General features: G+C 46.4%; 1 protein-coding gene across 4 annotated transcripts in view; it reads right to left on the reverse strand.

Annotated features, from left to right (window-relative positions):
* DLGAP2 (DLG associated protein 2) overlaps positions 1 to 12,245 on the reverse strand; it is a 406,771-nt gene extending 394,526 nt beyond the window's left edge. For all 4 annotated transcript variants that reach the window (XM_083607163.1, XM_083607164.1, XM_083607158.1 and 1 more), the window contains exon 1: positions 11,942 to 12,245. In XM_083607163.1, coding sequence (XP_083463289.1) covers positions 11,942 to 11,959 — 18 coding nt within the window. In that variant the 5' untranslated portion in view covers positions 11,960 to 12,245. The remainder of the gene's footprint in view (positions 1 to 11,941) is intronic.
* Between the last annotated feature and the right edge of the window lie 59 nt (positions 12,246 to 12,304).

The raw sequence follows: 12,304 nt of genomic DNA on the forward strand, positions 1-12,304 counted from the left end.
AATGAGGAATGCAAGGATATTTCCCAGAATTATTGTTCCAGATAAATTTTGCTGTGCTAACATGAGCGTTTAAATCCTTCCCCCAACAATTTTGCACCAAACAGGTATTTTTATATATAGTTTTATATATACTGTACATCTGTTCCAACTTGGACTCCACTCTGATTACAGTGTCTGAGACTTCAGCTTGTTCAGCCTGAGGACGTAAATGGTATTAATGGAGGCAAGAGGCTGACCACTTGCACTCGCAGCTTTCTCAATCCTTGCTGATAAAAGCAGGTCAAATGTTCTGGACAAGTGGGAGCAAGGTATTATAAATGCTTCAACAGCAAAGCATCCCAACCATTTATGCAAAGCAGAGGTAAGACTGTAGAAGATGTCTTCTTTAGACACTTAACACCTTGTTTTGAATGTTCATTTTGGGGACAAGATGCTCAAGCATATGGTGGTCCTGCTCTAGGTATTGCTATTCAATCTGGCTTCAAATCTGATTTTGTAACCGAGGCAGCCTTGGTTGCTCCAGAAGCCAGTTTATACTGAAGATTGTATCCCTTTTGACTTTGCTTGATCTCCTGACAACTTCTGGTGCTATCAACAACAATATCAGGATAGGTTGAGATGGCATTATTTAGTGCTAGTTCCAGCATGGAGCAATTCCCAGCAGATGGTGCTCAGCATTACTATTCCTTGGCAATTGGTTTATGGGATCCTACAGGGCACCAGCTTATTTCCCCATGATGTTTACCACTGACAAGCAGCTGCTGGAAGAAGGGTACACCAATTAGGAACATAAGGGGTGTGTGTGTGTGTGTGTGTGTATGTGTGTGTGTGTGTGTGAGAGAGAGAGAGAGAGAGAGAGAGAGAGAGAGAGAGAGAGAGATTCTTATATATGCTAACACATATATGATCATTAATAGCCTACTATATTCTGTATAAACTCATTCCAAATATCAATATATTTATCCAAACATAGTGTGCATGTGTAAGCAATCTGTTCACAAGCTGTGAGTGCCGTCATGTCTTCAATCCATTGACTAAAGGGGACCATGAATTAATACATCTTCTTAACCCAGCGGAGATCTGAGATGTTTAAAATGTTTTACATGGCTGTACCTTCAATATGTTACACAAAATGCATAAATGCACAGGACGCAAAACTTCAGAACCTTCTCCAAAATCGTGCTGTTCCATAGCATTAGAACAAAAGGCTGACAGAAATCCAGATTGCAAGACTGTGTTTTACTGCCTAACTTAATGACTAACGTCAAGATATCTAACAGATAGAACCCATCTGAATGCCCAGATAGAGCTTTTGCCAGAGGGTATTGCTGCAAAAAAAGAAATGGGGGGGGGCGGGCGGTGACAGAGTACTTGTTCCAGTCTTAGCAGCTTCCTCTATGGGAAACCTTCTTTTTTACCAGATTAATGAGGGAAAATTCTCTCTTCAAATTTGCACAGTAGTTAGTCCCAAAGGAGTTATTTTATGGCTCTTGCTTCATTCAGTGGGATCACATGGACATAAATACTATTAATTCTGTTGCAAAAGAAAGGAGGACAAAACAGAATTATTTGGCAATGTGGAATGGATCATCAAAGGAAACCAATTTATTTAATTGAATACTTATATTGTAAATATAGAGGGGTGGGCGGAAGAGAAAATTGCCCTGAATCTCAAATAACGTTACAGCATTTTCCAGCAGAATTCCTCATCCAAAAGTGGGTAAGAACAGATATTAGTCATCCTGGTCAAACTAGTATACAATATAGCGTTGTAATGCAGGAGAAGACGAGTTCAGGCTTTCATGACAACACCTTTGAAGTAAATCTCAAAAATCTGTAATAGAAAAAGTCATGTCAGATTAGCCTTTACAAATACCTGGTCTGAAAGACTGATACATTTCCAGAACTGTTTAACACATAAATGGGGTTTTTATTTATTTATAAAACATGTCCCCTTTATAAACAAACCTTTACGTTTGTCAGCATTTCCAAGAAGTCCTTTTAGAACAGGGTAGCCTATTAGAAAATGCATACAAAATAAATTTGTTGAGTGTGATTTTGGTCATTTCCCCATTGATTTCCATGAAGGGGCTGCAATCATTAGGCGATGGGCGCAGCAATTCTATACTCATACCGAAATGGGAGATGGATCACAACTATGCTAGTAGAACAGGGAATGTTATCCTACACCTGCTCAGTTTGGAAGGGGGGATGACAAATACAACCTGGGGGGAAAACAAAAAATGGCATTCCTGTGGAGCACCACACAGAGACTGTGACAGTGGCGGTCATAGAAGGAGTCGATAGGAAACTAATTTCTTGTGTTACGTCTGGGGCAATTTGTGCCACTAACAGGAATATAGCAAGAGCACTGAAGTGCCACCCATATCCTCACCTTGACTCTGCCTCATTCCAGACTCTCCACCGCCATAGACACACTGACAGAATGGCTGCACCAGTGGAATGTTCTAACAACTGATCTGGAGAGTTCTACTGGGATGTCTTTAACGGCAGCAGCACATAATTGAGTTCTGCAGGAATTGCAGTGCTTCCAACAAATTTTATGGTCCCTCAGCCAGTGTAGGCTCAGGGACCGTTATCTGTAGGAGAAATGAGCATCTTGTTTTAGGGAAACGAGAATTCTATCATTACATTGCTTGCTAAGTTTTACCAATATTTTTTTCCCCTGCGATGCAAAAACAGTGTTTTTATTTTCTCGCTTTGGTTAGAAATAATTAGGATGCGTCCCATTCTGCTTTGTAGCAGAAGGAATGCTGACTGCATGCCTAGAATCATAGACTTACAGTACTAGCGATAGAAACAGCATGCAATCAAATTAATAAACCCAATGGATAGTAAGTGAAATTAAACTCTATTATGTTTGAGTGTGCAGTACCAATCTACTTCCCTGGGGGGGGAAGGGGGGACGACAACAAGAACACACTTCTGTTGCTGTATCATTTATAGCATGAAAACTCTTCATCCCATGCAGATCTGAAATAAAAGCTAGGTTAGATATAAAAAGAGATTGGGACATGCCTATGTTTCATTCCACTTAGATTCTGTCCCAGCTGTTCTGCGTTGCACATATATTATTTTTTTTCTAACGGCAAAAGGAAAATATATTAGCGCTTCCACCAACGGGTTGCATCAATATGGAATGTGCTTCACAGATGTGGTCTGGTGTTGTTGTTCACCTGCATCTCATGAAGTGATGGTGGAACCCATGTTCTGCAGGCTTTGTGGCTTCCATAAGGCCACAGGCTCCTTTTGAAGGTTTGGAAGTAACAGGTTATAGAACGACCTGCCTGAGACCTAGGAAGAACTGCTGCCAGAGTAAACAGGTGGTCCAATAGTATAAAGGCAGCTCCTTATACAGTTATCTGGTTCAACAAATATCCATACAGTATTGTGGAATGAAAACCAGGGGTCTGCTATGACTAGCTTTAAAATTGAATTCTGTCTGCCAAATTCTGGGTTGTTCTAAAGTGTGAATATGTATTGAATCATCCATAAAACCATGATGCACATATAGATGGTACAAGCCAAGAGGGTTTCAACAAAGTTGTTTCATAGGGGAGAAAATTATCTTAAGCAACAAAAATCTAAACATTCAAGGGAGAGTGTCTCTCCCTGCCAACACCACCCCAAAAGATTCCTAAAACAGTACACATCGATTATATTACTCATGCTGACAAGAAAGATTTGATTATACTGGGCAAAAATGCATTCTCTGTAAGAAAGAAGCTTCTAATATAATCTGCCCTGAAAAACTAAGGGGGAAACAAAGGAGTACAAACAGATCTACCCAATGCTGATAGACTATATCAGGCATGGCCAAACTTGGCCCTCCAGATGTTTTGGGACTACAACCTCTCATCATCCATAGCTAACAGGACCAGTGGTAAGGGATGATGGGAATTGTAGTCCCAAAACATCTGGAAGGCCAAGTTTGGCCATGCCTTGACTACATGATAGCCAATTTAAATTATAACTTCAAGGACAATGCTATTTGACAAGGTGGAGTTAGCAATAGGGTCTAGTGGCCTCTGTTTCAACATGCCTGTTGAAATAAAATAAGTTCACTGTTGATCACCCGACAAGCTAGCAAGGTCTGTCCTGTTAATAAGATTGAATTGCAGCAGCTGTTCTCCTTTGACTCATGTAGTTGGAAAAGCCCCCAATGACATATACTAAGATCAAAAAAGCCATTTCAGTATTCTACTGCCAACACTGTCTAGAGGATTATAAGAGTTGTAAAAGAAAATTGATTTTACTTGATGTAACTGCATTTTTAATTGTTCCTGGCTATTAAAAATAGGCGTACCATCAGTTTTATCCCTCACTTTAAATTTGCAAAATTATTGCATTGATTCTTCAAGTTATGTAATTGTCCAATAAAGTTACCCAAATTTAAAGCTTTGTAAATGTAAAGTTTGTTTATCATTCCGTTATACACATAACACACACATCAATTGCCAAAAGAAAATATTCAAAGTGGAAAAGGAGGTGGGTGAGGACCATCGGCAAAACAGAAGGAATACCTTCTAGGTGAGTGGTCCTTATATGTCACATGTATACACAATTCCCTCCACGGGAAATAATAATAGAAATTTCCATACCAGGAGGAGTGAAAGCTGATTTAATTGTTTTGATTACTGCAAATAGTTACAAAATTATTTGCCCCAATCTAAAGCTTTTACGTGGAAGTAAATCACACTGATTTCAGCCTAATTCATATGCTCACTAATTGTATTGGGACAACTTTTACGTGGTGAAAAAGGGTTTCTTCGAGATTTAAATAAAGCAGATTACAATGGTGATGTGCACTTATTTAGCGGTTTAGAGTATCCCTTGCATTTTCCACAAACTTAAAGGTAAAGCTAAAGGTAAAGGGATCCCAGACCATTAGGTCCAGTCGCAGACGACTCTGGGGTTGTGGCGCTCATCTCGCTTTACTGGCCGAGGGAGCCGGCGTACAGCTTCCGGGTCATGTGGCCAGCATGACTAAGCCACTTCTGCTGAACCAGAGCAGTGCACGGAAATGCTGTTTACCTTCCCGCCGGAGTGGTACCTATTTATCAACTTGCACTTTGACGTGCTTTCAAACTGCTAGGTTGGCAGGAGCTGGGACCGAACAACAGGAGCTCACCCCGCCGCGGGGATTCGAACCACCGACCTTCTGATCGGCAAGCCCTAGGCTCTGTGGTTTAACGCACAGTGCCACCCGTGTCCCTAATAATTCTTAAAACCGTTCAGGATGGTGGGTCAGTATTCTTATCTCACTATTGAAAGTCAGGTGGAGATACAGAGGTTTGCCTAAGTCACCAAGTGATGTCACAGTTATGGTGAGATTTGAACTTGGGAACAACATCTACACACACACACACACAGAGAGAGAGAGAGAGAGAGAGAGAGAGAGAGAGAGAGAGAGAAAGGCCTTATAACCAAATATATACCCAAACATATATTATTTATTTGACATCTTAAAACTTCTAAACTTCTAAAAAACATTTAGAAATAAGTATAACATGGTTGTAGGTTGGGAGAAGACTCAATTTAAAAGGCTTATTGAAACCAGGTCCTCAGCAGGTGCTGAAAAGACAGAGGAGACTATGCATGTCATAATATTTAGCAGGAAGGAAATTCAAAAGGAATGTATGCCGCAGTACTAAATGCCCGATTCCTGTATTGTGCAGAACATATCTCCTGATAAGATGGTATTGCTTGCAGAGCACAGTGATCAACTGGGTATGTAAGGGATGAGGTGATCTTTCAGGTGTCCTGGTCCTTAAGAATGATCGCATATGGGTCTTGAAATTGAAGGCATATTCCTTCACTTCCACCACCATAATTAGTGTCCCTCACAACTTACACCAGGAGTGGGGAGACTTTTGCAGACTTGAGGGCCACATGCAAGAGGCTAATGTTGTCCAAGCAATTAATGCAAATTAATGCAAAGTCCAAGGTCGCACTTAAGCTAGCCAAAAGTATTCAAGAGATTTTTGATGGGTATGTCCTGGTAGAGAAGCCTTAGAGAATCACAGTCAGCTCCTGCGGCTGAGGTTCCTTACTTACATAGACAATACATCAACTCAGATGGTGGTTCTCAAACTGTAGTAATCCATGCTAACTCACTTCACAAAAAGTCATGTTGAGCTCCACAGGTGTCAGTCCTAAGCTCGCATACCATGAACTAAGTCACAGACTGCATGCAAACTATACATTTAAGGCACATCCAAAGCATATTTCCCCACCCCACCCCAAATAATTCTGGGCATTATTGTTTGTTAAGGGTTTCTGGGAATTGTAACCCTGTGAGGCAGAAACTACAGTGCCCAAAATTCACTGAGAGGAAGAATGTGCTTCAAATGTACTTTAAATGTGTAGTGCGTAGACAACCACAGTGAACTTATTGGGACTTACTTCCAAATACAGTGGTACCTCAGGTTAAGTACTTAATTCATTTTGGAGGTCCGTTCTTAACCTGAAACTGTTCTTAACCTGAAGCACCACTTTAGCTAGTGGGGCCTCCGGAGCACAATTTCTGTTCTCATCCTGAAACAAAGTTCTTAACCCGAGGTACTATTTCTAGGTTAGCGGAGTCTGTAACCTGAAGTGTATGTAACCCGAGGTACCACTGTACAATGGTACCTCAGTTTTTGAGCATCTTGGAAGCTGAACGTTTTGGAACCAGAACACCTAAAACCCAAAGTAATTGCTTCCATTTTCAAATGTGCCTCGTAAGTTGAAAGACTTCCGCTGCGTTTGTTTCTTTTTTCTCCATTGACTTTGCCAACCACCCTTTGCGCCTCAGTTGTCCAACGTTTTGGAAGCTGAACGGTCTTCTGGAACGGATTACATTTAACAACCGAGGTACCATAGAGTAGACTATAAAGGAAAGCAGATTGCTCATTTATCAATGCTCACCCATTTCCGTGTTAGTGACCTCGCTGCATTTTAAACTGGTAATGCGTACACAGCAATGGTTAGCATTGCACTGTAAAACTAATGCAAGCACTGATCATATGTATGCATACCTTTATGAGCTGAGCTTCTAGAAAGCAAAAGTAGTGCTAAGTAAATTAGTGCCAGAATTAGATCTTTGATAAATAACTGTATATGTCTCCAAATCACTACATACGAGCTAGTTCAATGCTGAACAATGCATTGGAATAAATGAGTCATAAATCATGATATACTTGCAAACTCCAACCTTAAAGACAGAGAAATCTGGAAGTCTTAAAATGTTGCTGAATGTGAGTGGGAGACTTCTTTCCCAAGATGAATATTTAGTGCAATTCAAATGTCATTATAACATTTGTTACATATAGCAGCAGCTACAGGACTATTGAAAACACACCAGTTATGATCTTTCCTGAACACAAGAGCTATACATTCACTTGCAATCCAATAGAAGATGGTTGTTCCCGTTGAAATTGCTTTAGTCAGGAAGTAACAGCTCACATGGGGAGTGAAACAGACAACTGCTGAGTGAAAAAAGTGAATTCTGTGGGACTTCTCAGTGAAAATGCATAGTATTTGTCTGCACATCTATCATGCATCAAGTAACTAGGGCCCTGAACAATGAAGAACTAAGGAATTTCTTACAGTTTAGAATTCTATAGCTGGAATGAGAATAATGTGAGAATCAGAGGTAGATAATGGAGAATGTCAGAAATGGGGTTACACACATTTAGTTCCATTTCTTCTATCTAAGGTAAAGGTAAAGGTACCCCTGCCCGTACGGGCCAGTCGTGTCCGACTCTGGGGTTGCGCGCCCAACTCGCTTAAGAGGCCGGGGGCCAGCGCTGTCCAAAGACACTTCCAGGTCACGTGGCCAGCGTGACAAGCTGCATCTGGCGAGCCAGCGCAGCACACGGAAACGCCATTTACCTTCCCGCTAGTAAGCGGTCCCTATTTATCTGCTTGCACCCGGGGGTGCTTTTGAACTGCTAGGTTGACAGGCGCTGGGACCGAGCAATGGGAGCGCACCCCGCCGCGGGGATTCGAACCGCCGACCTGACGATCGGCAAGTCCTAGGCGCTGAGGTTTTACCCACAGCGCCACCCGCGTCCCTTTCTTCTATCTAGGTTACATTAACTCCATCTGTCTCAGAATGTGACTTATGGAGTCTACTGTACTTATGGAGGTGTTTGTGGTTAGTTGAGGAAGTCATAACAAAGCCAGGGAACATAGGCATGAAAATGTTTTTTTTAAAAAAATCAACAGCAAAAAAATATAAATCTGATGAAAATTGTAACGCCCCCTTAGTATGAAGTAGGCATTTCACAACTTGTGACCTATCAAGGTGAACACAACCCAGCTGCTACGTACGGTGGCCCTCTAGGACCATGATTAACCTGCCACTCTCAGGCAGGAAACAGGAAGCTGGTCTAACAATTGGCGTCTAGACCTTAATATATTAAAAGCATTCCATTCAGAGCCAGTTTAAACTCTGAACTTTGGAGTGTCACGATGCTATGAAAAACCATGCAGTCTTCCATGAGTAGCCATCATAGTGAAGCTAAAACCTCACTGTTTCACGATCAAAAAATGTCTGCACTCTCTCTTTCTATGGGCATTTTGAAATTTGAGATGCAACCAATGCTTTGTTCATCAAGCCAATTTTGCCAGTTTTGTATCTCTTAACACTGAAAATGCTACATGGTGTAGAATGCTACTCTGACTCCTAACAATGCCGGACTGTGCGTCACCTGAAATCACCAAAGGACAATTTCAATGCTGCATCAGCAACTCCCCCTACCCCATTAACAACTTCTTCCTGAACTGCCAGCACTCTTGGTTCTTCTAAACACGTGCTATGTGACCCACTCAATCCCAAGAAGTCCTATATGGAAAAAAGTACTCCTCCAATAAGTAGTGTGAGAAAAGAGAGGCTCCTCATTGTTCTGACTTTCCCCCATGGAGCAAAGGGGGAAGAGGGCTGTCCCTGCTGGGAGAGAAAGATGTATTACAATATTGTCTTATAACTTGCAGACCAAGTTAGCCACGCCACTTTACTGCAAGTGATTTGATTCCCACGTGCGGGTAGAATCACAAGCGCTTGATTATTTCTGTCTCCGAACTCCGTAAAGACACCGACAACAAGCGAGAGTTTTTGGTCCTGCTCTTTCGCTTTGGGGGAAGAGCCGCGCAAAGTTCGCGGCGGGATTGCGAGCCTTGCTCTGCCAAGGATGGAGGCGCCGGGGCCTCACCTTCGCCCTGAATCACAGACGTGCGCGCCGTGTGAACCCGCTTGCCTTGGCGCGGAGCACACAGGACGCAGCCGCCCGCGCAGGAATCAAAGGAACTCCTCGCCACCGCGAAACTCTTCCCCGCAGCTCGGCTACCGCAAAGCGTGAGGGTGGGTGGGGGGGACCAAGCGGCGCGGTTCTTGGGCAATGCCTCGGGGAAAGGACGCGCGTGGGATTGGCTCCTTGCCTTGGAGACCGAGCCCGGGTTTGAAGGCTGCAAGCCGAGATGAAGGGATCTCTATCTGGAAACCCTTCAAGCCCAGGCTCTGACATCCCTCACCCCATGTCAAGCCCTCCTGAAGGATTCATGCTTGCTTGCATTGCTAAGGGAACAACAGGAGCAGAAGACGATGCATTTTGTGTGTAGAGAGATAGAGAGAGCAGTGAAGGTGGAGGGAGGAGGCGGTTAATAGCACACACTCTCCCCCCCCCCCGCTCCACAATAGTTTGCCAGCTTTTTTCTGGCAAAGCAACCCTTCCAACGCCCTCCGAAATCAGCCTTAAAAAAAAAAAATTAAAAAAGAGAGGAGTCGCTGGTTGCCTCTTCTGCCTGCGGGAGGTGAGGGTGCAATTTGTCCGGGCGCCCCTGCTGCCTCAAGGCACCACGAATCTCGCTGACACACACGTGCATGTACGTGTGTCCCCATTGCCCTGGGTTTCTCACGAGGTAGCGCTCCTTTCGCTGAGCTTCAGCTTGGTGGCACCGAGCTGCACCGTTCTCAATTTGTACTTAAGCGCGTCCAAAAAAAAGCAAAAAAAAAAAAAAGCACCCTGTCATGCCTTGCGAAGCACGGAGTTTCTCGAGTTCTTTCTTCTGCATTGAAGCTGGTCAGGCAGACCCCTCCGCTTCCACAACCAGAGCCCCCCGCCCAAGGAAAAGCGAGGCAAGCGGAGAGAGCTCGCGCCAGCAGCAGTAGAGGACGGCGCTCGGCGCTGCCTGGAGCAACGAGGCGCACAGCTTCTTCCAGCAAGGGCGCATTGGACCGCAGCAGCAGGAGGAACACAGAGCGCGCGCGCCCGCGCACACGTCCCTCTCGGCCCGACACCTTCCTGGTGCGATCCCCGGTTTTGCGCTTGGGGGCCAGCAGCCTCACACATGAACTCGACCTTCTCCGCCCCAGCACCCCCACCCCTCTTATTTATTTCTCCCTACTTAGAGAACACTCCACAGACGCACAGGCACCTCGGTCCCAATAATTCCCCCTCCCTCGTTTATAACCACCACCCCAGAAGCATCTCCACATCCTCAGCCAGCCCCCCCCCTCGATTATTTTGGATAGAGACACACACCCTGATCAGGGGCCCACAATGTTGCATCAAGGCCCTCATTTCCCCCCAATTGATCCTGGGGGGCGAGATACCTCATTTCCACCCTTCCAGGTACCTCTGCAAACCCCCCCCAGAAGTTACCTCCGCATCCTCCATCTTTCCCTCGTTTAAGAAACTCCACATACACCTTAGCAGCAGCTTAAAAGCCCACCACGTTATTTCTTGGAGGTCACATACACACACCCCGTGTACCCAGACTGTCACTGCAACACGAATCCACCCCCCAAGAAACGAATCAGTTTTGGGTGACGAGAGATACCCCCAACTCACAAAATGTTACACCAGCGTTTTCAGTCACTGTTAAGTCTGGTTGTGCTTGGAGGGGCCTCGCTTCCGACCCATCACCCAAGTTGCCTCAACAGCCCCCCCCCCAAAAAAACCGTCCCTCGGCATTAATTTCGGGGCCTCTCTCCCCCCCCAATTCATTATTACTTTCACCCCCAAAACCCTCGAACTGTCTTATTCCATCCACTGCTGCTGCCTCTTTTGTAGTTACCCCCCAACAGCCCCCCCCACAAAAACGAAAGCTGCTCCTTCCACAACCACAGATGGGTTACACCAGAATATCCCTAAAATGTGCACCCCTCACCTCCCCCCCCAAAAAAAGCCGCTTGCAGGAGTTGTGCTCACACAACCCAGCACTCCCGGGGCGACTCCCACCCCCAGCAAAAAAACCCAGGAGTTGCTCTTCCCCCCCCTCCCAGACCCGAAATAACCGCAGCCCCCGCTAAAGCGACCGTCCCCGCTGCCGCCGCCTCCTCCTCCTCTCCCCCCCCCACCCCAAACCGGGAGAGGAGCAGCCCCCGCAGCAGCTGCGTCTCCAGCCCACGGCAACCCTCGCACGGCAGGCTGCCGCGTGGAGGGGAGAAAAGCGAGGCAAAGCCGGGGCAACCTCTCTCCCCTCTCCCCCACCCCGCACCAATACACCGTTTCACTGAAACCACCCCAAGCGGACAGCACCGAGGGAACGCACGCCGAGCCAAAGCCCAGCGGCAGCGACGGCACAGCGCCGGTTCCTCTCACAGCTCCGCACTCCCCCCCCCCCGCGTGACTCAATCCTCGCACCCCCCGCAGCTGGAACCCCACCAGCTGTTTCCCTCGCCTCCCGCTCCCACGGAGTTTTGCAGCGCCGTCCGGGATGGTTGCCGGCTCGCTCGCACCCTCAGCCCAGGTTGGCCCCCCGAGCACCCTCAGCCCAGGTTGGGCGCTCGGGGGGCTGCCCCCTTTCCCGCACCTCCACTTTTCCCATACCCCCCCCCGCCACCCCGTTTTCTCCCGGGACTCCACCATCACCTGCTGTCTCTCCCCCGCCCCCGCGCCCGCGCGCCCCACCGACCGACCCTCGACGCCCTTACCTTTTTCAGCGCTGACATTCTAGGGCACTATTCGCTTAGCAGAGCGCGGGGTGCATGCTGGGCTCGGCGAGCCGGGCGGAGGAGAAGCCGGGGCAGCAGCGGGACGAGGTGGCCGGGAGATGTTGGCGGGAGAGAGGCGGCGGCGTGAGGTAGGACATTATATCTCCCGCGTTGGCTCTGGGCTTGTTACCCTCAGGCACACAAACCCGCGCGCGCTAAAGTAGCTGCTGCAGCGGCTTGCTTAATACTGTCATTCCCTTTCCTTTCCCTCCCTCGCTCTCTCTCCCGCTGTCCATGCGGTGGTGCTGCTTGAAGCGACTGGTGCGCTGAGCTTCGCTCGCCGCCGCCGCCGCTGTCCAAGCC

The sequence above is a fragment of the Podarcis filfolensis genome, assembly GCF_964270895.1.
Source record: "Podarcis filfolensis genome assembly, chromosome: 3".
NCBI classification, from domain to species: domain Eukaryota; kingdom Metazoa; phylum Chordata; class Lepidosauria; order Squamata; family Lacertidae; genus Podarcis; species Podarcis filfolensis.